The sequence below is a fragment of the Coturnix japonica genome, chromosome 4 (assembly GCF_054131305.1).
Source record: "Coturnix japonica strain WE chromosome 4, WE-NBRP24, whole genome shotgun sequence".
NCBI lineage: Eukaryota > Metazoa > Chordata > Aves > Galliformes > Phasianidae > Coturnix > Coturnix japonica.
This window is the reverse complement of record NC_140666.1, coordinates 27,954,569-27,982,293: the sequence shown is the minus strand read 5'-3', so window position 1 is coordinate 27,982,293 and position 27,725 is coordinate 27,954,569. Positions and strand designations below refer to the sequence as shown.

Sequence of the window (27,725 nt, the reverse complement as noted above, 5' to 3'; positions counted from 1 at the left end):
AAGCAAATACCTTGTATTTGGAGCAAGTAGCTTCTGATTCAGCTAGCAGATCCTTGCCATCATCACTAAAAAGGTGTCATTGCTGCAACAGCTGGATTAGATATGCTTAATAGCTTCTAATTTCAGAAGCTGATTAGCTTATTGCTCTGTCACGTTAGCTTTGGCCTTGTGGTTGACCAACACCCCTTGATCCTTGATGTAGCACACACTTTTCCAAAAGAGCTGTACTGCCTCTCCAGATGTAGAAACATCATTATGGAACCAGGTGGTAGTGAGAACTCATGCTTTTGCCCCCCACAGCAATATTTCAGCTGATTTGTGATACCTGATGCTGTATGCTTGAAACCACATACATACAACTGGTACAGGGTGGGCGGATATGGCTGGAGGAGTTCTGTTCCTCGAGCTATCCTAGGCAAGAGTAACCTGGGATAATCAGTGTCCCCAAAGCAGGAATTAACTCCCTTCTATGCAAACAGTACAGAAGACTCAAACCTAATTAAAGTTTTCACAGTAATTTGCTGCTTTTTACAAGAGTCTGCACACTTCTTTCAGAGAAGCCCACAGAACAGCCCTGGCTTATCTCCCCTGGCATCTCTAAAAAAGAAAGCTGCCACATGCTCCCCTTATCTTTCTACAAGCCTTATCAGGAAAAAAAAAAAAAAACCCACAAAAAATATTATTCATAGTGACTGTGATGATAGATGTTCCCACTACTGCAGCCTGAAGCCCCTGGGGCAGGAAGGGGGGTTGTGTCCTTCTCTCTGCCATAGACATGCTGTAAAGCCCCATTCCATCTCAGCAAATGGGATAAAGCTGAGCACTGAAATCTGTGCATCACTGCCTACATAACTGCCTCTGTGTAATGGTTTTAGTTGGGCTGCAACACCTCCCTGAGGGAAATGCTGTTGTCCCTCAGCACAGTTCTTGTGCTGAGGCAAAGATGTGCCAGACCTGTAATGAGGTTTCATACACCAAGATGGCTGAGAATGGGAGGGCCTATTGTTGGAAATGAGCATCCCAGCCCTTCAGCAATGGAAGGTGGCCACAAGACAGACACAATTTACACAAGTACAGTCCTAAGGAAAGCAAAGGAGAAGAGGAGAACAGGACACCAGGCACAAAGGGAAAGACAGCTGTGAGAGGGGAGGTAGACTTGGGTGTGTGGGGTAGCTCAGCAGTCTATCTGTGGCCAGCACCAACTATGAGTTACAGCTTCAGCCTTGCTTGAATTCAATGGGTGAAGAAAAAAAGAATTTCCCAAGTGATTCCCACTGCTTTATCAATGTCTGACACTTTTGCTGTCCAGTCGTGCAGGACCTGAGCAACTGCACAGGGCAAGTATGACCAAGAAGACAAGCAGTCAGAGAATGATTAAGTCCTCCCTCTGGTTCCTTTGTCATCTCTCCACCTAAATGGACCTGGTCCTACTGGAGAATAATACCTTAAGGTTAGCACTGTACATAATTTGATTCTATTCCTCTTTTACAGAGAGGACAGATCTGGCAGGCTGCTGAAGATCAAGCAACACACCGATACCAAAATCCATGGTAACTACTTTTTAATTATTGAAATTATGTTATAATTGCTACTGCATAAGGATGTTCTTCAGGAACACCTGGAGTGGGCAGGTTATTGGTATACTTGGCTTTGAAGCTCAACAGATCTAATGTAAGTTTATTGCTGGCACCCTGCACTGCACAAACCATAGCGAATGCAATGTTTAGCTAATATTTCATCATAAACAAATAAAAGTATTCCAGCACTGAAGTGCAAAGCACTTCAAGCAGCTAGAAGAGGTCTCAGGGGAATATTTAATCCCCTTTGAAGAGAGAGTCCTGTTTCACAGGAGCCCATTTAGTTTCTGATGAAATTTCTCCAGTTACTTTCATTAATACATCTTGAAAGAAATCACAAGTTTATAAAGTGATAATTAGCAACAATCATCGTCAGCTGAGAATTTGTTACAGAAATTGCAGAGTGACTGTAGAAAAAGCCCTTACAGAACTGGCAGAGTTATTCCAGCAAAACCATGGATGTGAAAAGAGATGATTGCATTGTGCTAGCAATACATAAGACTTCAAGGGGTTCACCACAGCTAAGAGCTTTGACTACTGAGGCATTCATAATGGAGACCTAGGTTAAAGATGAAGAGGTGAGGAAGACTGAGGGCATATGGAGAAGGAGAGTTCAAGGGGTTTTGCTTCACCTCCTCTCTTTCCCCCTGGAATTTCCCACTACGAAGTAGGGTATTAATGAATGCAAGGCAATGAACTTCACTGGAAAACAAGAAATGCTTATATTCCCTATAGTTAGCCTGGGAATCAGTGGGGGGTGACTGAAATATGTCATCCCACAGTGGGTTGCCACACATGCCACCTGCTCCAGGGGCTGCCATGGTCTGTCCTGCCCCTGCTCAGCAATGTGATGGGTCCTGCTGGCCTCAGGTGCTGGGGCAGCTCCTCTGAGCTGATCTCCTTTCCTCTGGCGTCAGCAGCACTACTAGGAACAGATAAGCTGGTCTTCACTAGCTATTACTGCTCCCTACACTACAGCATGAGTATGCTTCCCATCGCACCAGGATTACAAAACCATTAGGAAGTGGCTGCTTATTTTGGTTATTACAGTAGTGTGTTGTTGAGACTCTCATAGGCTGGTGACAAGCTACAGCATCAGAAAGGCTACCACAAAATCTTGGATCCCATCGCTGAGCAACAGCCAGCACTGTCAGGCAGCACTGCAGCTTTGCCGGTGTTATAAAGCACTCATAAAGCATGTGTCTTATTAAGCGCTTTGAAAGCAATCCTGGTTTAAATTGATTGTTGATCAACGAAGCCGCAGTTTGCTGTTGGGGAATGTTTTATTTGCTTTTCATCACAGGAAGGTGAATAAGTAAACAAAGACAGCCAAGTTGGAAGCAAATAAATTGAATGCATTCAATTAGCTAATGGAATGTATCACAAAAGGGGGCTCTTGGAAAATTCAATTAGCTTTTCCTGATATGCCGGGATTCTCATTAACACTTCTTATTTTTGCTTTTATTTTTTTTTTTCAATACTGTCTGTAATGTACAAGGGATTAACTTTCACCAGGGCCTTTTTCCTTCCCTTCCCATACCTTTCAGACCCAATTCTCTTCAATCTTATAATCGGTACTAATATGTGAAAAGCATTTTTAAGCTAAATAACTGGTGAAGTTCACGAGTACAAGGAACATATTTGGGATTTTTCAAATGGAACAGGGTGTTCTCAGAGATCAGCTTCAGGAGTTGTTGCATGATTTAGTATCATTGCTTAGAGAAAGGCTTGACTCAGGCATGCTCACCGGTGCCTTTGTATGGAAGAATAACTGAAAAAGAAAGTTGGAAGATGTGTTTTTTTTCTGTGCAGAGCTGCCCTCATGGTGTTGTTCTGGATGAGCTCCATCCCACTTGCATTAGGTTAACTAAGGGTAGTGTGGCATTTCTTGAGGATATATAGAGTTGACAGTTGCATCTCTTTCATGGTTCCACAGTGCTGTTCTCAGTGTGGTGTGGGGGTGCAGACTTCCCATTCCCTCCCACTATCCTCTCTACTATTCTGTAGAAGCTCTGGTCAGGAAACACAGCGTATGATCAGAAATGTCTTTAAAAACCCACCTGGTCCTTCCTGAAAAGACAAAGGAAGAAGGGCCGAAATTTCCTGTGGCTATGCTGCTATTCAGTACATGTGTTTTCAGAAGGAACTCCTTCCTCTTTGCAAGCGTATCTGAGCTCACTCCAAGCATCTGGTGACAGGTCTCAAATGCTCCCTGGTTGAGCTGAGGAGAATACTGGAGGAAGGATGGAGAGGAACTGATATGTCCCATGGAAAACCCAAAGTCTGTGTTAAAGATGGCTCAACAGCAGGAAGCAGATATCCTGTGTAGGGCTGAGAAAGAGCTAGCTGGGGACAAAAAGGCTCTTGGGTCAAAAGCATGTCTTTCCCAGGCAAGCAAAAAGCCAGGTACAGATGGAGCTCCAATATTTTGACACACACGTGCTTAAAATCAAGTGCTTCAGTGGATGAGATCTGGCATGCCCTTATGTAAGGAAATTATTTTTATCTAGCCTAATAGAGGCTTGAATATTTTGAGAACTCATAGATCTCATTGCTATGGAAACTAATTCTGTATCTTTAGGTCAATCTTGCTATCTCCGACTTGCAGACTCTGCATCAAATCTACCCCTTCCCCCTCCCCCCCCCCAAAAAGGAGAGAGAGAGAGAGAGGAAAAAAAGAACAAGCCAAGCTGTATGTGCTGTTTCAGTTCCACTCCTCACTGCCCTTGTCTCATTCTGTAGCCACAGGCAGCCTCTACAGGGCAGTGAGGCTACAATATCAGCAGTTCAGTGCCATCTGGAAGTTTGGGAACTTAGGCTGCACATACAATCAATGCAGAAGATCAAGCATGCAAACCAGGCTCATCCAGGGGCAAGCATCCCCATGGAGGAGTCTTGCCTCATACAGCTGTGCACTCCTTTGTTAAGTGACCAAGATGGAACACTCACTGATGCTCCAAAATGCCAAACAACCCTTTTCTGACCCATAGATTTATAGAAGGAGGAACTTGTCCTCTTTTTGTGTGTGTGCAAAAACCGCATGAATGAATGAAATTGCTGCCATGGGAGTGATTCAACTGATGCCATCTCAGAGAAACAGATTGGCTCCATCTTGTGTCAGAACATCTGCCACATTGCAAAATTCAGGCTTTGCCCTCTCCCATTCGACTTTTCTCCTGCACCACTTCAGTTACTCCATGACAACTGCAAAGTTCTGCTGTCAAAAAAGTACATAAAGGTTTAGGCAAAAATAGTAAATTTGAGTTTATATAATCTCTAAGGTGTTTTTTTTTTTTCCTCTTTCTGCTAAAATAAATAAATCAGTGCTTGACAGTAAAAATGAAATGTTTTCTTCCCAAATGCTAATATAAATACCCACTTAGCACATTTGTTTGTATGTTATTGCATGTGATATCCATTAGTACTTGACAAATGTGCTTCATCCAGGTGGCCTCAGCATCCACAGCTAGAGGAGGAGTTCTGTTCACATTCTTCTTTGCTGTTTTTAGTTGTGTGTAATACTGACTTTTCCCCTTTGCAGAACAAGGCTAATTAATCTTTTATATATGCTCTAAGTTGCCTTCTTGTTTTGTTTTGTTGCCTGAAAAGCAAATTCATATTCCTACTAAGCAGTTGCAGAATATTTTTTTTCTGGATTTTCCCTCAGTATGAGTAAAATCAGTATCCAACTCTGCTCCTTTTTTATCCAAACCAAGTATTACATAGGCAAGCACTCCAACTTTTGGAGAATCAGGGTCACGCAATGGTGGAAAATTAGAAGGAAACATTTTTTAAAGGTTGAAGGGAATTCAGCTTTAACAGACAAGGAAAATACCACAAGTTTAATTCTTGTAATGGATGGCAGCGAGACACGCTCTGCTTTCTGAGATGAGTATTATTCCATAAAGGAATGCAACATGAACCAGTAGTTAAGCTAGGACAGATGTTGCTGGAAATATTTGAAAGATGTTTACTTTATATTATTAGTGATCAAATATGCAGTGTTCTTGGGTAAGTCATCCTCATTGACTTCCCACAAGACATAATATTTTCCTTGTTGGAAAAGGCAAGTAACTAAATTGTAGGCAGCTTTTAGTAACCCAGACATTTAGGCCTGGTGATGTAGCTGCTGAGGTATCCACCAGCATCCCCAACCCAACTGCTGCCCCAGCCTTGCTCCCCTTTTTCCCTCTGCATATCGGAATGATTCCCTCATTTCCAGCCCAGCGCTGGTACTTTCCCCAATAGCTTTACCAAGAGGAACTGCTATCTGGAGCAAACTGTCCCTTCCTCCTGTGGATACCCCTCAAAAATAACCTACTTCCATTTGCCATCAGTGAATCACTCTGAGCTTGAATTAAGACGCAAAAAAGAATTACTTTTTTTTTCCTCATCAGGATGTGAAATTGGCAAACACAGGGTTTCCCCTCACAAAGATTATAAAGCTTTCAGCTAGTACAGAAGTGCTGCAGTCTTCACTGAGGACACACTTGTAGATAATTAAAAATATATATATAATCACTGCAGTTAATACGTTCCTGTAAAGTTAAAGCTGATTTAAGACTGCCAACACTCTTGAGTTGCATTAGTTTAATCCCCTTTAACTAATCAGGTGTGAGTTGTATGTGGAACATATCCAAACCCTCTATTATAGGGGGAAAAAAGGTACTGATCAGCAGCAAAGAGAGGGAGGTGTAAACCCTTCCTTCTATTCACCCCCCTCTCCTTGCTGGGCCTGCCACCCTTTCATGTTGGAGGGGAAATGTTTTTTTCAGCTCCCATCCACCCTGTATTTTTTTGTTCCACATCCGTTGCTCACATCACTGGAGCTGCTGGCTGGTGTGGTAACTATTTATAAATGATCAAGTGGCATTTTCTGATTCCATCACCTCACTGGTGATAGAAATGGACAAGGAGAAGCAAACTGGCTGGGCTGTGGCTGTCAAGCACTGGCCAAACAGCCAGCCTTCCCCAGATCCATGCTTTGAATGTCCATTTCCTAAATCTCTCACTTTTATACCACTTACAGCGTACTCTCCTACCTTCAGGTCTTTTCTATATCTAAAATGTGCTTGCTGCAGTACGGCCGCAGATTACTTTTCTCATCAGCCTGAGGGCACAGGAAGTGATACAGCTCTTACTGCAATCCCGTTGACTTCAGCGGAATTGCTTCCATTAGAGCAAGCAAAAGCAGAATGAATAAATGTCCTGTTCCTCCATTATTAACAGAGTTGTGCCATGAAACCCATTGGAGCAATTAGATAGATAACAATTAGATAGTTGATGACTGACTTAGCCTGTCCCTGGGCATGTGGCAAGTTAAACTGCATGTTTGGATACCAAGAGAGAAGACAAACTAATCCTTGCTGTATACTGTTTTCCATCTCCCAACCTGCCAGCAATCAGACAGAGACTGCCCACTTCACCTAGCAGCAGAGCAGCCTCATGTTCAGCAGTGCAGGGCATCGTCCTCCTTGTCCCAGAGCCTGCTGAGAGCCAGAGCAGCTCTGGCAGAGCAGAGGAGGGGCACTGACAGAAAAAAACATTCTGCTTTTTGCTTTTACTATTAATTTGGAAACAGTAATTTTATTTTCTCTATCTCTTCCTGTTGGGAATTTACTTTCTCTAACTCCTTATGTTGAGAAGTGAAGCACTGAAGCATTCAGGCACTCACAGGAGGAGCTTTCACCCTCATTTTATAGATGTGAAAACCCCGAGTCCCAGAGATATGATTTGGCCTTGGATACGGATTTGATTTGAGCCAGAAACCAGTCCCAGCTCAAAAGTGTCATGTAAATACATGAACCACAAGACCATCCCTCTTCCTCATCACTCACTAGCATTTAATTTAGATGCAAACACAAAAAGGCTGCAAAACAAAGCAACACTGCCACCACCCAAAGCCTCAGGCCCAGATCCACCATGAGTCAGACACACAAAGCTGCTCCCAAACTGCACCCAGCCATCACACAAGTGCTGTAGGAAATGCTGGCAGCTGCCTCCCTGTGCAGAGGTCACTCACACCATGAAGACACATGGGTGGTAATCTTTGAGTCTTTTATGGAACTTAGATACATCTCTCACAGTGAACAGCAGCAAAATGGTCCACAATGTGGCTGTGTTCAGAGAGGAAGGCAGCAGTTCCAGCTCCTGTCATTCCTTGCTGTACTGTTCTCAAAGGTAAAGCTAGTTTTCCTACCTCAATTTCCCTCCTGGGAATGTTCAGCCTGGAGAAGAAGAGGCTCAGGGGAGACCTTATTGCTCTCTATAGCTTCCTGAAGTGAGGTTGTAGTGAGGTAGGGGTCGGCCTCTTCTCTTGTGTCATTAGTGATAGGACTAAAGGGAATGGTTTCAAGCTGCAACAGGGGATATTCAGGCTGGACATTAGGAACTATTACTTCTCAGAAAGGGTGGTCAGGCACTGGAATGCACTGCCCAGGGAAGTGGTGGAGTCGCCAACCATGGGGGTGTTCAAGGAACAACTGGATGTTGTGTTGAGGGACATAGTTTAGTGTGAGCTATTGGTAATAGGTGAACAGTTGGACTAGATGATCTTTAAGGTCTTTTCCAACCTTGGTGATTCTATGATTCTATGACTCTTAGTCATATTGCCAGCTGCACACAGATGCATATTATGGACAATTCCTTTAAGTACAAGACATAGATTTTTGCTTTAAACAACAAATAAAAAAAAATCTCATCTATGCCTTCTGCTGATACATTCTCATTAAGGAACATATCCTCCACATCACTCTACAACAACTGGGCTTTCTCTCCCCTTCTCACTCTCTGCCTCCAATTCAGAAAAGTCAGGAATTACAACTGCTGATGCTGTGCTTGCTGCAGGGAAGTGAGGCTTTGCTATAAGCAGAAATGTGACCTTCATATTTCTTAGCCTTCAGCTGAAGGAAAGAGGATGTTGCCTCTTGCATAAAGGGGTTTCACAAAGGACTCACATAACCTGTTTTCCACCACTGCTGGTTAATAGCATGAGTTAAAAGCTGCAAGCAGATGGTAAGGATCTTGTTGGCCTGACTAAATGTTTTTTACTTCTTTCAAAGAGCTGTGAAGGAAATATTGCAGCTCATTTTTCTCCCTTTTCTCATGTCAGTGACTCCCAACTTCAGGCTACCCTGTAGCAAAATGGTGGGAACTGAGATCTAATATCTGCAGCAGCTGACTTATGCAGGGTATAACAAATCTTCTTACAGATTTGCAGAATAAAGAGTGACAACCAGCTCAGCCCATTTGTTCCCACTGCAGTCCTCACTCTTGCAAAAGGCAGTTCAATTTCATATAATCACAACAGCAAGCCGCTATAACAGAACACATTAAAAACACATCCATTCAGTAAAAGAACACTGTTTCACAAAAGGTCGCGCTTTCAGTGTTGAGGAGGCTGCTAGTCACAGCAAAATGCCAACACATCCTATCGCAAAGCATTGACTCGCCTATTCCCTGGCTGCCTCAGCTTCAAGTATGACTTACGATATTCATTCTTTCTTGTATTTCTTTTTATTGTTACCTTGAGTGATATTTGAAAAGCAGCCCAGGTGTCTGCATGGCAAGTATCAGAGGCCGCTGCACTTGTCACCATGGCTCCTTCTTAAATTAACTACTTGTTGGTGATTTAAATCTTTTCCAAACACACTACTTCTTCAAAATGGCTGCTGGCGGGTGGGCAGCCTCCGTTTCTAAAAGACTCAATGATAACTGATTGTTTTTAATCTCAGAATTGGGAAACAGTGAATTACGTTGCTTTCCCCTTCCTAAAAAGAAAATCAGTGAAAGGAAAGGGTTTTGTTAGGCCTCACACCTTGCAGCTCTGGACAAAAGACTTGAAATTTCTCAAGCTTGCCATTACAGTGCAATTGTACTTCAGCAGTTTCCACCTGACAAAGTCCTACAGCTCGGGGCAAGCAGGTCATTATCCTCAAGAGAAATCTATAAGAATTCATCATATAAATGCAATGAATATCCCTCAGCATTGCATGCACTCAAGGCAAGTTTAGAGAGCCGTCTTGCTCCAAATAACAAAATACTTGAACAAAAGCACGGATGATAACTGCTAGCAGTATGAGCTTTTAAATGCTTTATGACACGGCCAGATTGGTTCAGTAAGAAAACAGGTTTGGGGCTGGTTAGTTGAGATTTTTTGCTGGTTTTATGGTTAATGATAGCCAGATGGATAAGGATTTTATTATAGGCTTTGGCAAGTCAGTGCTGCTGAAGGACTGACACATGAAACACTAGCTCAAAGTTGGAACACCAGATTTTCATCAACACTAACTTGAAGCAGCGTTTCTGAAACTGTAGCCTGGATGTGCCACCACAGTTTGCATATAACCTACCTCAGTTTGCATATAACCTAACCACAAAGATTAGGAATTATTGTGTCTTAAGTGAAAAGGATTAGCAAGGCCCATTCATCACAAAGACAGAACTCTTGAGAAGCTGTACATGTAAATGTGAACACTAGGTTCTGATCAAGAGTGCGTGTGCCCAGTTGGCAAGAAGCACATCTCATACCATCAAAAACATTCCTGATTTTCTAACTCAACACTGAAAACTGTTGTCTTGGAAAGCCTGACCCAAAACAATCCAGTTGGAAATGACTCATCTCCCCAGGAGTCGCACATGGGTGACATTCATCTTTGTTTCCTCATTTGTAGCATAGGCAGCCACTTCATACCCAAAAGATCTTGTCTCAGCAGTTTCCATTTTAAGACAGTACAGTAAGAGAAAGAGCTAAGTAATCTATTTGTGGCTGTCAAACAGTACACTCGAAACTGTATATGCATGGCAGGTGCCTGAGAGAGCTGCTCAGCTATGCAATTTTAGTTATGCTGGGATGAGCATGGGGAGAAAATGCCATCGAGAGGGCAGAGCTAGTAAATAAAGGCTTCTGGTCAGTGAGAGAATAAGTTGATCAGCGTGTGCCTGTGCAGCACGACATCTTGTTGCTAACACAAATGATATAAAATTTTACCATTAGTATCACTTGGATCTTCAAGTAATTAAACTTCTCTCAAGAGCATCTCCTCTCATTGAAACAGGAGATCCTTCTACATGTGGCCCCTACTTCTCTACCTGCACAGAACCAATGCAGCAATCAGTGGGAGGGCTCAGAAAAACAAGCAGCAAGAAGCTGTGTTTGAGGCATAACAGAGAAGGTTCACGTTTTCCTGACAAGTCAGGGTTTTTAGTCAGGATGCATCAGGAACAAGGCAGGTTTGGGAGCTCCTTGTGGTGCGTGCTCAGCTCACAGTGCCTCCCCGCACTCAGCAGCGCAGCTGGAAGCTATCAGCAGCCCAGCTTGGGCTTGTGACATCACTGCGGCACTGAGTGCATTTTTCACATACTGAGGGAACAGGGATGTGGCCTGCCAGCTGGGGGAGTTTGCTGTGTAGACTGAGCACACTGCAACCCCTCTTCAGTTTTCTGAAGGGGCTGAGGCAGCTGCCTGTAAATTGTGCTTATCAGTGCTGTCAGTTGCTTTACAAAACATGCAAAAATCATACAAAGACTGTGTGAGGAAGGCACAGATTTAGCTGGGAGCCTCGGGAGCAATGCTGTGCTGCACATCACTACAGGCAGGCTCATTAGTCTCAACTGGGACAGAGCTTTTCTCTTCATAGTCCCTGGGATGATGTTATGTTTCGTTCTCAGGATGCTGATAACATACCTGTGTTCCCAGTTGGTGCAGTGCAGTGCTGTATGGAGCCAAGGATGTTTCACTTTTCTCAATTTCTTCTACTGTCCTACCAAGGGGGAGAGCTGGGGAAGGAGCTGGTAGGGGATAGAATCAGGACAGATGACTTAAATTGGCTAAAGACATATTCCATACCATATGACATCATACAAAAGGCAAGTTCAAGATCAGTCAGCAGGCAATGAGAATTGGTTGTGCATCACTTGCTATATACAATCATATGTATACTACTATAACCATAAGTAGTATCCTTTTCTTTCTTCCCTATCACAATAAATAGTTTTATGTCAGCTCAGGAATTCTATTACTTTATTTTCCCCCCTCAGCCCACTGGGAAGGAGGGAGCAAACAATTGTATGGTGCTGAGCCACCTGCTGGGTTAAACCACAACAGCCATTTATCAAATGAATCAGCCCAGGACTCTGCTTTGCAGCCTGATAGAAGGCATCCTGAATGCCAGAATGAGCAGCCAGTTCCTCACCTTATCATACCTTTGCGAAATAGGTGTTACAGTTGTCAAGAATTTTACAGTGCTCTAAGAGGATTTACAGTTTCCAGGCAGACAGAGATGGTCAAAGAGCAGAGATGTATCAAGCTGAAGGACCAGCTCACCATAAAGCTCTTGTACCTCACCTGTGTTTGACTGCCTGTGCCTGAGAGCACTGTGCTGCTGAATCAAGGGAGAAGCTCCATTTGGGGCTCAGAGAAGGGCAACAAACTGGAGCACCCTTACAACGTAGCATGTTGCTGGTAGCCCACAGCAATCAGAAAGAAGCTGTGCATTAACAGAGACTGTGGTTGTCCACCCAGTCCTTCCAAGAGCTGACACAGCAAAGTCCCATCTTCTGATTTCAGACACCAGGTCAAACTTCGCGCAAGTCCTCTGAAGGGAAAAATACAGAGACCCGATATTAAGAGTAAATACAAGGGCTCTAAAGTTGAAGTGAAATCCTTATTTAACTTCTTGCATCTGCCTACTGCACCCGTAAGAGCAAAGCAAAGAAGATACTTGCTTGTACAAACTTGCATTAAGATATCAGAAACAAAAAGACCATACCTCACTCAGCAGTTCCAAAGAGGATACACTTGATTTTACACAACTGTATTTCTAGAAGCAAGTCTTAGTCAATTGTATGCAGTTTATGATATTGGTAAAAGCTTGCCATGTATAAGTGTAGGAAGCAATATGATTTCTAGTGCATTCTAGCACAGAGCAATTGCAATGCTGGCCTCACTTCTACTTTACAGTAGTCACACAGGAGTCAGCTGCTCAGCAAAGGAGACTTGGGCCAGGTCCTTTGGATCTGAGCAAGCACTGATGCTCTCCTGCCTTCAGAATTAGGCTATCAAAATGCTTTCCTTTCAGTTTTAAGGTTCCAGAGTTCATATGGTCACATTTACAGGTAGTTTTTAATTGTTTTTTCAAGCTCTGGGTTCCTCCCTGACAGAAGGCAGCATTATTTCTGCTGATGGTTTAAAGGCAACTTTTTAATAGCTGCCAGGTAACTTGGGCAAAGGAAGTGAGGTGGTAAGTAAATTATAGAAACTTTGGATTCGCCATGCTTAAATTATAAGTGAAATAACACATTGCTAAAGGTACTAAGACCCCATTGTTTATCCAGTTGTGATAGCTGGGGTTTGAGATTTAAGGCTTTGGAGTGCAGCCACATCCACTTGGGCATCATTTGACCTTGTTCCTAGCAGCCACTGCTCAGGGCTTGTGTGCTTCTTTGAGCTGTCCCTTCTTGTTATGTATTTTTCCAGCTGACCCCATTGATCCCATCTGAAGGAGCTGAGCTGCTGCAATTCTTTGCATGGCAAAATATCAGGCCTGACAAACAACAGCTGTAGCTCCAGCAGAAGTCAGGTCATTTACACGGTGTTCTCCCCTACCACCTCTCTTCACTACTCTTACTATAAAAAACTTCCTTACATCCAAACAAAATTTCCCCTCTTTTAGTTTGAAACCATTTCCCCTTGTCCTATCACAACAGCCCTGCTAAAAAGTCTGTCCCCTTCCTCCTTACAGCCCCTCTTTAAGTTCCTAAAGGCCCCTCCTCAGGTCTCCCAGAAGCCTTCTCCAGGCTGAGCAGCCCCAGCTCTCTCAGCATGTCCTCATAGGAGAGGTCTACAAAGGTCCATGTCTGTCCCATACAGAGTACTCCACACTCGGATGCAGTACTCCAGGTGAGGCCTCACCAGATCAGAGCAGAGGGGCAGGATCACCTCCTTGGCACTGCTGGCCACACTTCTTTGGATGCAACCCAGGATACAGTTGGCTTTCTGAACTGCTTAGCTCATCTTCTCTCTGTAGTGAGTCTACCCGTCTCCAGGCAGGCAGCAGGAAGCCATTTTGCAGCTGCTGCACCTAACAGACCAGGAGCTTCATGTGCCCAAGGCACTGGCAGTCAAAGCAGTCTCTCATCCCATTCTATGAGTGCCTCTGTTGCAAGCAGGGACACAGGACACCCTCACAGCCACTGAGACACTGGGCTGCACTGGCTCACCCCTACATTCCCACTCATGCTCCACAGCAATCGGTATCAGGGTCACAGATCAGAAACTAAGTGGATGCACCCCGCATTTGTCTGAGCTTTACTGGTCAGAATGCTACCATGGTTTACAACAGCCACCCTCACAGTGGGCTGCAGTGGTAGAGAGGGCCTGTAAGGAAGCAATGAGTATGTATGACAGTATGATACCCTAGACATCAAGACCAGTACAATGTAGCATGAAGGGCAGTAGGGCCTGTAAGCCTGAGATCTTCGATGCCATTCTGGAGTGAGACAGGCAACACAAAACCCTTTTACACTGACTGCAGCTGAGGAAAAGAAATGAGTTGGCAGCAGTCCTACAAAATGCGCGTTGCTGTGTCACAGCCAGCTGTCACCTTACTTGTCCTTCAGGCTGCAGCATCCCTCTTGCAGCCAAGCTGAAGTACTGCAGGTGATGCCAGAAAGGGGAGCTCTGCTTCCTCCTCATGCTGCATCTGTCTGTGGGATTCTTGGGGCAGCAGCAGCTCTGAATCCTGCTCCCAGAAGGTATGAGAGGGAAGATTTCTGACAGGTCAGCTGCAGATTGGCTTTACTAACCCTCAGAGCAGGGCTACAGTCCCACTGCTGCCCTAAGAGGGCAGAGCTGTTATCCTCATCAGGGACGGCCACTTCCCGGGCATGTGCAGCAGCACCCATGCGCCCCCAGTGGGGAGCTCAGAGACCTAACATTGCTGAAACCCAACTTGCTGAATGCAAAGGTCAGAGCAACACGTCATCATCCCCACAGCATTCCTTCCCACAGCATGCACCAAACCTTTCCTTTCTCTAGCTGTTGAACCTTGCACTTCTTTCCCTTGGCACCTGGGAATAATTCAGGCTACTAGCAGGTTTGATGTCTGCTGTTCTCTTCAGAGACCTGTAGTGTCTTTCTACCAGTCGCCTTTACAAGAGCCACTACTTGATCTCAAGCAGCCAGAAGAAATCATCCAAACCCCTTTGTTTTGAGACATGGTTCATATCAACTATCCCTGAGACACCCTGTCACAGAATCACCAAGGTTGTAAAAGACCTTAAAGATCATCCAGTCCAACCATTCACCTATTACCAATAGCTCACACTAAACCATGTCCCTCAACACAACATCCAGTCGTTCCTTGAACACCCCCAGGGTCGGTGACTCCACCACCTCCCTGGGCAGTCCATTCCAGTGCCTGACCACCCTTTCTGAGAAGTAATATTTCCTAATGTTCAGCTGCCTGAATTTCCCCTGCTGCAGCTTGAAGCCATTCCCTTTAGTCCTATCACTAATGACACAAGAGAAGAAGCCGACCCCCAGCTCACTACAACCTCCCTTCAGGAAGTTACAGAGAGCAATAAGGTCTCCCCTGAGCCTCCTCTTCTCCAGGCTGAACATTCCCAGCTGTCCCCGTGGGGATGCTCTGCCCTCAGCTCCCCAGCAGCTGGCCCACATCAGCTCCTGGAAAAAAGGAGTTCCTCCTGCCCCTACCCTTCCACATACTTTAAAGCCAATATATTAGTTGCAGTATTTCACATTACACATGTGCTTCAGAGCAAACCCACATCATACCAGTTTTCTGAACTCAGGGAAAAAAAAAAGATGTTAAGATTCTTCATTCCCACAGATGAATGTTCATAACAAATATCTGCACATCGGTGCATAAAAGCTAGCACATAAGCTGCCTCTGCAAAGCAGCTACTTAACATCTTGCACACTCCACATGCCTGTAACACCTTCCCACTGCTTCACATGAGAAGCTCATTCAGAGACAACTGTCATCTTTCAATCCTGCTTTCTTTTTTCCCTGAAAATGAGCGTTTCCTGGAGCAGACACCAACTCCTGCTATTTCTCACTGAGTGTTGCCCAGCAGCCCGTCACAAGTTACTTTTTCTACACTATTTAATGCATCCTAAGCCAAGAATAAAGATGCACAAGGGCAAAGAAACAGGTGCTTGGAAAACCAAAATGCATTTCTTTGGCAGCATCTACATGAGATTCTCTCAGCTAAACCTCCACACCCTCACAGGCACCCTTGTAATTGTGCACCAATATTTGAGGCAGCATGTAGCAAGAGAGAGTTCATTTCTGTATTTCCCAAAAGACAGACAGATGCCTGGATGTCAGATGCTTTCTCTGACTCTTAGAGGACCTGCTAGGAAGGGAAAAGGGAAGAATAGGCTCCCCCATCACACACACACCCAGCCTGGCCAGCAGGACCGCTGGATGACAAATACATTAATTTAGGACTCAGAAGATCAGGTGCTAACCTCAGCCCCAGCCTCCCTTGCATGCCTTCAGCAATCAGCTCATCCTTCTGGGAAGAACTGTGGTAATTAACCAAACATCAGGAAAACAGGAGTTTCTTTGATGTGGAGTCACAGGCACAGGGCGAAAATTCCTGCTCTGCTGCTGGTTGGATCTCCTCAAGAACACGAAACGGTGAATCAGCTCAGTTAGCTCAGCATGGCACTGAGATTAAGCCATGATAAAGAGTGACTGCGGAGAGGTCTCCAGAGCACATCTTAGCACTGTCACATGCTACCGTATTACACTGATAAGCAGGGTACAGGCTGTGCTATTGGGATGTACTATGCTCACTGCAGTGTGTAAATCCACCTTAAAGTTCAGCAAGCCCACTCTAAAGTTCACAGTCATATTTAAGCCTTAAAACAATTCCACTAGGCATCACAGGCGAGGACAAGGGTGTACATAATGGCAGCCAATCATCACCAAACTACTCAGTGTGACAATGCAAATGCAGCCTGATGCTGCTAGAGATGCCACCCCTCACATCTGGCAAGCTTAGCAGTGTGCATAACTGTAGTTACCGTGATTTTTTAGTTCCAATGCCTTCTGTTGGAAAAAGAGCAGCACTTTGTGCTATGAGCAACCAGCCAGCCGGTAGGTGCAGTTTGCTGCTGGGGTACTTTGGGACAGCTGCTTTGAAAGACACTTGCTTCATGCACACAGGCTCCAGGAATGGAACTCGCCCAGCTGTCAGCTTTCATATCAGACCATAGACCGCAGTCTCCTGAGCTCCAGCTGCAGCTTCTATGCCAGCTTGCTCAAGGGCTGGCAAAGCAGCTGATATCAGCAAGGCAAGACGTGCAGAGAATGTCACATATCTTCATCAAAAGCAGAGAAAGCTAATTTAAGCAAGGGGGGAGGGGACAAGGAAGCTTTTCTGTAAAGCTTAGTATGATCCCAGAGATGAACTAGTTGGATTAGCTACTTAGCAGCAGTGCAGTTTAAACATCACGAGGCTCAGGAGAAGCAGCCTTTTGAAGACGGGAACAGCATTCCTGAGTTACCTGCTTTCTCACCTACTGCAAGTGCACTCGGGCATTCTTAATCTGTGAAGCCACCAGCTCTTCTTCAGAGCTCATTTGATGCAAATACATAACACACAACTACTCCTCCAACCACACCCACCAGCCCATGAATTACCTACAACACTCAGTTCATTTGGCAGCATTACAAATGGGCACTGCGTCTTTCGCCCTTTGTGCTTCCCCACTACTAAGCAACAGGCCAGATGACTGCATTTTTGTGGGAAGGAAATGGCATCATGGAAAACCAGTGAAGGCTATCTCCCTTATGGGGTGTAGTCATAGTTGGGCTTAACACAAATGTTTTAAATGCCAAGAGACTGACAAACTCACTTGAAACACTGGTGTTTAGGTTACGTCCCTCATTGTAAGGCACTGACACAGTTCGGTCAACTCCTCACCCACTTTGGGAGCTGCCTCCAGTACAAGACACTGAGCTCTTGGAATGAGTCCAGGGGAGGAATACTAAGATGATGAGAGGGCTGGAGCACCTCTCCTGTGAAGAAAGGTTGAGGGAACTGAGCTTGTTTAGCTTGGAGAAGGCTCCAGGGAGACCTCATTTGTGGACTTCCATGACTTGAAGTTAGTGTATAAACAGGAGGGGGAACAGATGTTTATAAGGGTGGATAGTGATAGGACAAGGCAGAATGGTTTTAAACTGAGACAGGGGAGGTTTAGGTTAAATATTAGGAAGACGTTTTTCACCCAGAGGGTGGTGACACACTGGAACAGGTTGCCCAAGGAGGTTGTTGATGTCCCATCCCTGGAGACTTTCAAGGCCAGGCTGGATGTGGCTCTGGGCAGCCTGGCCCTGCATATATACCAGGGAGGTTGAAACTAGATGACCACTGTGGTCCTTTTCAACCCAGGCCATTCTATGATTCAATGATTGCATCAGGTAGGTATGTGGAAGGCCCTCCCTGCTCAACAGGTTATCAGATTTGATGTCAACAAGAGGAAATGGTAGATAAGTCTCTACAGGGGGCTGCATGGATATCAAAATGGGGGGGAAAAAATAGCTTTTTCTTAGTGCTAACTCTGTTTTTGTTATATGTTCCCTCTAGGCAGCCAGCTCCTTGGGTTCTTGACTATCAAGGCCCTGGTGCGCGGGCCCGGCTGGCCTGGGACCTGGCCAGACACAAAGGCCGCCTTCAGCCCCCCAGCGTGTGGGCAGTCATGATCCACACTCCTCCCAGCCACCAGGACAAAGGGAAAAGGTGAGGTGTCTTTCTCCTGCAGAATTCAGATACTCACACCATGGCTGCAGTACTCTTACCTGTCACCTGCAAACAGAATCTTGCTGGTTTGGAAATGTAGGAGTACCAATTCCACATAAAGCACAGCCACACAAGTAAAAGTCAAAAGCATTCCACAGCCCAGGGAATCAAAAACAGTTAAAACATGCGTCATTCAAAACAATTATAGTTGTAAAAGCTGAAGGGAAAAACTTTAGGAGACTTAACCACCTTAAAGTTGAAAGGAGCTTCACAAAGGCAAAAAGAAAAGAAAAAAGCAGCAACGCTCCTATCCACAATCATGGCCATGCTCTGGGAATACCTCAGACCTCAAATCAAACCATATTTCTGTATCTACAAATACTTCTATTCCCATAGGTTCACTGTCACAGAGGAGTCTCCCACATGGGAGCTCACCCTCTCTCAAATTCCATTTTGTTAGATTGCAATGGAATCTCTGAAGCTCCAAGCAGAAGAAAACCAGTTTATGAGATTACATTTATTTTTAAGTGCTTGACTGTCACTCCTAAGCCCTCTGGCCTTGTGTTGACCTTTAGGATTTCTAGAGAAGATGCTACTTGTACTGCTTAAACTGTTTTAGCTTTGGGATTGTTCCAAACAGACAAATGACTGCAACTATGATGAGAGTAATTTTCCAGCATGTGGATTACTAGCATGTGGCCACTTAAGCTATTTTTACATGGGATTGGAAGCCTTATAGGTCACAGTCCCATGGTTTATCACTCAGCTGCATATCCTTTATGTTCAAAATCCCATTTAGCGTTCTCAGTCCTGCTCTCTTCAATTGCATTAACACAGAAAGCCAGAGTATTATCATTTCAATGTACTATTCAAACTAAGTAAACAAATGAGACACCAAGTTTAGTGAATAACTATAGTATGCCACCATATGTGCAGACATAGAAACATAAGCAGTAGTAGACAACACAGCAGACATCTCCCCTTATTTCAGCTGTGTATATACAACCTTTTAGTATCTTCAACCACAAGCAAATAAGTGCATCTACTTCCAAATGCTTCATAGTTGATATTTACTGCAGCCAGACCAGAAAGCCATAAGGTCTATTCACAGCACTGCAGAACTCCCTTGATACCAAAGTGTGTTTTCTCTTCCTTTTCCTCTTGTTTTTCTTATTATTTTATTCACAATCTCTGTTAGCTTTGTCAACAAAGCAAAGCTCAGAAATGTCAGTCTACTGGAAAAAGCGCTTACACGCTGAAAGACCCACCTGTTCAGAGATATTGAACATAATTCCAGTTGATCCTCTCATTTCCATTTTTACTTGATAAATAAGGAGTTCCCAGTAAGCTGTGGGGCCTGAAGTGTGTTCTGCAGATCCCAACCTTCTAACATCCTGAGCTGCTAATTGCCTTCTAGGTAGCATCCAGCTGACAATTTTAAATGGAGTAGCTTTCCCAAGTTAAAATCAGATGGATGCAGCACGTGCTTGCAGTACAGACCCAGCTTTTTTCACTCTAGAGCACTAAACTGAGATTTTGCTCATGGAGAGTCTAACAAATTGAAGACTTCTTTGTTTTAAAAGAGAAACTAATTCGTTTAAGTCCACCAACAATCTCATTATCTGGTACATACTCAGTGCTTATTTTTTGTTAGATTGAGTGATTTCAGAATAGAAGAAGCATACATCATGCAATAGTGGCATTCTTCTGACTGCTCTTTTCATATGCATTTGAGCTCAGTGCCAACAACACACATGGAACCTCTAAAGAACCTATGCCAACAGTCAGAGTCTTAACTAACTGCAAGGAATAGCGAGAAGCGCACCTTGCTAGAGTTCTCTTTTTTTGCACAAATAAATAGAGTAAGGCTTCCAAAGCTGTAAATTGTAATTAACTTTAAAATCTTGGAAAGCCTTCCTGCTGGACGATTCTTGCAACTCTCACTTATGTCATTAATAGGTAATTGGATGTCAGTGCACCATTGTCCACCAGTCACAAAAACAAGCACAACTACTTCAGAAGTGTGAGAAAGAAGATACCAAATACTATTGACATTAATTTCAGAAAGTTTATTGCACCAAATGCCGCAGAGAAATAGACCAAAGTGGTAGTGTACATAAACAACTATATGAAAAAAGCCATCGAAAACACATAGTCTGACATCAGTATTCAGTCATTCCTAAATTAAAAAAAAAAAAAGCTTGTGCTCTCCAAACATGCAAAATAGCAACACACGTTGTTATCTATATGGAAATCCTACTGTGTATGACAAGTTAGCATACTTGATATAAAAAAAAACACATCTAGAGTGCATTCAGCAGTTCAGACTTAGGTTTGATCCGGGTCCTTTTAACTCAGGTAGAATTTATACTCGATGAATAACTGATCGTTTTGTGTAAACTACATACAAGAGTTTGATGCATCTTAAAAAGGCTTTTTTAGGGGGCGGGAAAGTCCAATTTGTAACTCTGAAGGTGTAATTAGAAATATGAATTAAATAATTATAGAGTTAAGTACGTATTTGTTTCTTTTGGGCAGAAGACAGTTGCATACCTTAGATCAGAAAGTACTTATTTGAATTCAAATAATTCAATCTTGGTATTGTTTTAGGTTGAGGAGCTCATTAAAATGCCACGAAATTTAGTAGTTTATTCCTCCCCTCTCTGTGTAGCCTTGCCTGTAAAAAAATACATTCCTGAAAACTGCACTGAGTAAACTGCATTTACGTGGGATTCTGGAAAGAGTGTGCACTCCCACTTAAAGTATGCATTAACTTTACAGAAAAAACCTACATAATACTGATAAAAACTTTGGAGTATTTGAAAACTAAGCTACATAAATCAACTTTCAACTCCTCTGTACATTCATATCATCTCATTCAATTAAAACAAAAACATGCCCTATAGGATGTCTAACAGCATCTGTAAACACCTACTGCCCTGTCATGCCATACTACATCACATAAACAGCAAGATGCTACCAAAAACAAGATAAAGACTGAGTCAAAAAAACCCTAGAAGGTGGAATCCCATCAACTGAGGTAGTACATTTGGTGGAGGGGAAAGATATGTATTTACCTTTCTTTAGACTAAAACCTTTTGAACAGTAATAAACAGATTTCATGTTGAATTTCCCCTCCCCAAACTAAAACTGTCAGAACAAGGTAGTTCTTCATATGACTTCTGAAGAGCAGCAAAATGTTCGAAAAAGCAGCAAGAACTATAAAGTTTTAGCCTGGGCTGAATTAAATCCAAGCACTTTGACCATCAGGACACATGCCACCCCCAGATTAGTTTAATATCTTGCCAAAAGGCAGGTGATTATTATTTCTTTTTAAATAACCTGTGTAGTAAAGATCAGATGTTACCAGTTACGGTATTAGCCTTGAAATCACTGAATGTATTCTAAGGAAGTCAAAGTCGGCCAACTCTATGATAGCAAAGGCATCTCTGTGCACTGAAAAGCTGCCAGCCTGTTCAGATAAAAAGCCAACTAATGCCTTAGGAGAACTGGAACTGTATTTTAATAAATTCAACTATTAAGAATGACATGAAATAGAAGTACATGAGAACTTGTATATACACTCAGGGAAGGAGTTTCACAGTCCTACACACATGCACCCATGCCCCTTCCCCCCCCCCCCCCCCCCCCAAACAGGGACAGTTCAGGAATACACAATTTGCTCTATGGTTCTTACTTCGTTTTGATCTTGTAAAATAGAGTGATATCTGCTAACAAATAAATGCAGAGAGAAGCTTGCTTTCCAGTAGATACAAGGATTCACAGACCAAAGATAGGAAAAATTCTCTTAATTATTTGCAGTAGAAGTAGACCTGAACCAAAGAAAGATTTTAGCCTCCGTAGGCCAGAGACAAGCCTATGAAAATACAATAAAATAAACATCCGGAATGTCAGATAAGAAAGCCAGCATATAAGGAACAGCTTTAGAATCTTTGTATGGGAATATCAGGTATCCCTCTACTTGGAAACAATCTCTCTTCACAGTAAGTTAGTCCACCCATTACCCCTCAAAAAGCAACACAAGGTTAATCAAGACCCCAATCACAATTAAACAACTCACAAAATGCACATTTCATTGTTTCAAATTATTTAAAGTTTACTGTAGAAAAGTCCAAATATCAAGGTAGTATGAAATAAAACCACTTTTAATAAAAGTGCATCCATTCAGTGTTAAAAATCTCCAATCACCATTGAGGACAACAAATAACTGGTGACCAGAAGTTTCTCAGTTTGCTATTCCCAAACAATTGTTTTGCCAGCAACTCACTTGTAAGCTGTCAATTTCTGACCTCATTCACGCTGGCTCAGAACAAAACAGTTCAACATTTATTTTTCCTTTTCCTTAAAAAAGCTTCTTTTCGACTTCTTCCCTCAATCTGGTCCATAATTTCACATCCAGCTCAACACTGCTTTATGGTTTTTCTTGTTTTTTGGTTTTGTTTTTAGGTTTTTTCTTTACATTCATGCTATCACCAACATGAAAACAGCAAAATACAAAATTTCATTTTGCATTCTAGAAATATAGAAGGCCAGTATCAACTCAAGGAGAAGTAGTTTCTGGTCTCAAAGCAGTTAATCTACTAAGGAAAGGCACCCGTATGATAGTTTAAGATTTCTGTAGAATCAAAAAGGGTAATTGCAGACATTCATAGTAATATCAAATATTGGGGGGGGGGGGGGTGTTTGCCCTCTATGTTTCATTTTACTTTAAGCAACGCTCACCTTTTATGCCTACTTACAGTAACCAACTAATAACCAGAAAGAAGTAATACTTTTGACTGGAGGTTCCATAGAGATTCTTCCCCCCATTAAGATTGTCTTCAGTTGGTGCCATATACATGTGTACACGTGTGCCCTGTAGCACTGGTATTATACAGAAGTCTTTCAGATTCATACTCCTCAGAGATAGCAATACTTGATGACACCAAGACACTGGTTTAATTCATACAGAAACTCAAAAAGGTATTGAAGTTGCATCAGTAACAAATGTAAACTTGTAGCAGAAATTCCATAAGGCTTTCCTACAAAAAAAATCTCAGAAGTTCATTCCATTTTCAGGGTAGAATTACTTCTAGTCATAAGCCATTTGAATACCTCATTAAAAGAGACGCAGCGGCAGCTTTCTTCATTTCTTGTCCTTCAAGGAAAAAGTCACATCACCTCATGCACAACTCCATTTCCAGATAACATCTGCTGCTAAACTGCTAAACACAGATTCCATTTCTGAGCTGGTCACTTTTACTATACAAAATCATGCTTATGCTCTGCAAGAAAATCGTGTTCCATTTAATATACTTGCGTATAGGAATGTTATATACATACTTTACAGCTTTTCTTCCCCAGCAAAGAAATGTCCAGCACACCACACTCAGAAGCACAGCGTGATGAAATCCTTTCCAGCCCTCTTGTTCTTTAACTGTTACTTCATGGTTCTGAGCAGCGTTTTGGATGGCAGCTCACAGTCTGCCACATAGTGTTAGCTTTTGTCCTTTGATTAAAAACAAAATGCAAGGATGCAGTCACAAAGTCAGAAGAGAGATTAAAAGAAACACCTGAATGCCTTTTAGGTTATGTAAACTGAAGTCCTCCAACCAAGCATCCAGCTGAAATTGGAATGGAAAGGTGGTAAAAGGTACAGTTGTCTGCTTTTTTCAGTGTTCCCATTTACCAGTGTTTGGCACCTCTGTTCCTCTTCCAACATGCCCATATTCTTTACTTTAAGAGAATGACTATATCCTGAGATTTTAATTTATAAAAGTATTTGAGCAACATATGGGGAATGAGTACTTGCTATAGCAGCCAACAAAGGCAAGTCATTGGATTCAATCCTGGGGGAAAAAAAAACAAAACAAAGAAGAAAGAAACTTTAAAATATACAATCACTTCCACAAGAGAATAGAAACAAGAGGATATTCCTCATCCACTTTAATGATTTGTTCCTAATGTATCAACAAAAGCATAAGACATTTCAAAAAACAAACAAACAAGTTTGCTACCATTTGAGTGAAGAAAAAAAAACTCCTTTTCTTGGGAGTGTACGTTCACTCCTTACCCCTTCCCCTCCTTCTATTTTCACAGCAGGTGCATCCTTAAAGGTTGCACTCTACTAAAGAACCATTGTTGGATGACCTCAAAGTAACCAAAACACACATTTTCCTCATTCTTAAGATTTAAGAATGACAAATGATTAAGTCTGGCTTTTGAACTGCCTCCTGATTTTCAGATGGCTCACAGGAGGTCATTTCTACACTTTTAGACAGATGAGAGAAGGGGAAAGCTAAATATGGAATAAACAGCAAGTCCCCATAGGAACAAGATGATTACATTCAGAATCTGCAAAGGAAAGTATTTGGTTTAAGTTTCATTAAGCTAAGACTAATATCTACAATACTCACCCTAGTACAATTCCTAGTTCTTTTATGTGAACTCTTGTATGTCCTCGCAGGTATTCTGAAAGCATTTTGCTTTTGAGATACATCTCCTGTAGTCTATCCTCAAGATGCATTATGCACTGTAAACATAGACCAGAAACTTCAGAATGACTTTAAAAATTGCAGGATCACAGAAATTAACTAAAATAATACACTGACATATATTAGCAAGAACATGACAAAACTCCCCTCTCCAAAAAGAAGAGAAGGTAATTGGATATGTTACAGTTTTGCTGGCAAGTCAAAAAATACAATACACTAGCCTTTCTCACCTCAAGGAATTGGAGCATTTCCAGTCTACTTAGCAGCAAGCTTGTTTCAAGAGTCTTAAAGAAACAACCCCCAACACATTCAATTCCCCTCAAAGTCATACACAGCTTTTTGCCAGCCTGCTTTTAAACAGGTTTATAGACGATTTAGACAGCTCATTTGTATCTAACTTTCTTAAGACATTAAAGATGTCTTTTTAATTCGAGGCTGACAGAACAGTGGAACAAGTGACCTGGGGAAGTTATAGAGTCTCTTTCTCTGGAGATATTCAAACCCCACCTTGATGCTTTCCTGTGCAACCTACTGTAGGAAACCTGCTTTATCAGGCAGGTGGACTAGGTGATATCCAGAGGCTGCTTACATGCCTCCTATGTTACTGTGTGATTCTATGATTCATAAGGTGAGTAGGTAGGATGCCTTATCACGTATTTTGCACCAAAACACAAGGTAACTCAATTCAACATATTCCTTCTTCCCACAGGAATGTCCACTTCAAAAAGAAGTTAAATTAGTTCAATTTTCCAAGCTCCAGAAGATGAAAACAAGAAGCACATGCAGAACCTCATATTATCAAATACACAATCATCCAGCAGGTGGAGACTGCAATTAGAAACAGCAGTAAATATCTTCAGGCCATCATAAGCATTAGAAATGAGATCCTGCGAAAGCAGTTTTGCTAATTAAATAAAAAATAAGGAAAAAACTCATAGTGATAAGTGGCTATCATGTTTTTCTGATATCTTGAGCAAGATAAAGATTCTTAATGATACTCCTTCATATGTAATTATCTGTTATTTCTGAAAGCCAAAGAAGATGCCTATTATGTGAAAAGTAACTGCAGGCTTGTAAGCTTGTAAAGGAATCTTCAAACATACAGCACTATGTAAACATTTGAACTATATTAGTACATACACTTCTGACAAAGTTTAAATCAACATGACCATGAAAGAAGAGCCACACTTCTCCCCCCTGGAGTTCAGTGGAGCACTTCTCCATTCATTCATTGTCCTGTTCCTGTTAGCAAAAATCTGTAAAATCTGACAAAAGGATCAAAGTATCTTTAAAGCAGATAACAGAAAAATTACAAGCTTCTATCATTGTCGTTTTACTGTGACTTTCCATTTAGAAAGGGAAATAAAAATACTCCACTTCCTCAAAGCGTACAGAAATTGCACCTAAAAATCCCAAAGTAATGGTGGAAAAAACACTTTCATTGCAGAACCAGCTAATGAGTTCAAAACTGCCAGAAAGTAAGGTGCTCCTATGCAAGCATTACAATTCAACTAAACCTGCAGGCTTTTCATTGCCCAAAAGAATCCTGAAAGGACACTGATATTCACATCCTTGGCCCCAGTACTTGACTTCAAGAACTTAAAATAATCAGTGCTAATGATTTTATGCCAAACAGTGCCAAATATTACTATTTACAGCTGTTAATACTCAGCTCCATCATCCTCTTCCATCTACTAGCCCAGTCATTTCAAAGGCTTCTTATAGACAAAGCCTTTCAAGGCTACCTGTTGTAGAACAAACTGATTCTGCTTACTTAAAATAACTACTTAAACACCTAATCTTCTGCCAGATACAATGGTGTGTTTAAAATCCCATTACAATTATTGCTTGTAATTTGTTGTTTTGGCTGATTATAGCAACTCAAAGAGCTACTCATTTGCTCCAATGAACTCTACTACTGAGGACAGGAAAGGATGCTGTAAGATAAGCATTATGCACTATAAAAAAAATAATGTCCTCCTCTACAACTCATCCAACCCAAAGCACTTTCAGATTTCTGTATCCTCCCAGAAGTACAGTGGGAAGCATGTCAGCAAGGTGGTCTGAGGCAGGACTGACTAACAGAGTTGACTAGAAGATGCATGAAAGGTCAGGTAAACACGCACAGGTATACACATTGGGAGGGAAGAGAGAAGGCATCCGCTAGCTGTTGTTTGAAAAAAGAAGAGCCCAAAAACAGAAAACTGTATGGCAGAAACTGGCTTAGGTAGACAGAAGTTTCCAAAGGTAAAGAACTGAGAAAATTACAAGAAAAAAAAATGTAAGCCCAATTTACCAACCCTAATCATAAGTACATGAGGGCCATGCTAAAATTGCCTAAGTAACTTTAGTTCTGTCATATCTACTTTGGAGCAGTCAACTTTAACCTACAACAAGTAAGTTGAAAAACAGTTATGAGTGACTGAACTGTAACACGGTTTTGTTTTGTTTGCTTGTTTTTGTTTTTTTTTCTTTAAATATGTTGTACCAACTTACCTCAACCAATAAACTAATACCTGACAGGATCTAATATAATGCACAGCGCACAAGACTTTGCACTTGTTAACAAGCTACACAATTTTCATTAGCTTCAGTTTTCAATAAAGAAATACTTACAAAGTCAGCTGGGAGGTTGAGTTTATAAAGCTGTAAAATAGACTGCAGTAAACTGGATACTTGACTTGACACCAAGACATCTTTGCCTAACTTCATATTGTCCATCACTTTTCTCTGGCTTGTAGCTACTTGTACGTTCCATTTATCTGTGTCTGCAATAATACAGACAGCTTCTGCTATTGGTTCATCTAGCACTGGATGCTGCAATAGATATAAGACTACCATTATGTCACGCTTTCATACACATTTTCACAAATAATTGTCC

At 42.3% G+C, this 27,725-nt stretch overlaps 2 protein-coding genes across 5 annotated transcripts in view; one reads left to right on the top strand and one right to left on the bottom strand.

The window, feature by feature from the left end:
- SPMIP2 (sperm microtubule inner protein 2) overlaps window positions 1-25,640 on the top strand; it is a 36,153-nt gene extending 10,513 nt beyond the window's left edge. The window contains exons 3-5 of the mRNA XM_032444047.2: window positions 1,492-1,550; window positions 18,198-18,350; window positions 25,554-25,640. Of these exons, the coding sequence (XP_032299938.2) occupies window positions 1,492-1,550; window positions 18,198-18,350; window positions 25,554-25,584 (243 nt within the window). The 3' untranslated portion in view covers window positions 25,585-25,640. The remainder of the gene's footprint in view (window positions 1-1,491; window positions 1,551-18,197; window positions 18,351-25,553) is intronic.
- FNIP2 (folliculin interacting protein 2) overlaps window positions 20,405-27,725 on the bottom strand; it is a 42,950-nt gene continuing 35,629 nt past the window's right edge. For all 4 annotated transcript variants that reach the window (XM_015860895.3, XM_015860896.3, XM_015860891.3 and 1 more), the window contains 3 exons: window positions 27,461-27,661; window positions 24,767-24,882; window positions 20,405-24,199 (listed from right to left, as the gene is read on the bottom strand). In XM_015860895.3, the coding sequence (XP_015716381.1) occupies window positions 24,121-24,199; window positions 24,767-24,882; window positions 27,461-27,661 (396 nt within the window). In that variant the 3' untranslated portion in view covers window positions 20,405-24,120. The remainder of the gene's footprint in view (window positions 24,200-24,766; window positions 24,883-27,460; window positions 27,662-27,725) is intronic.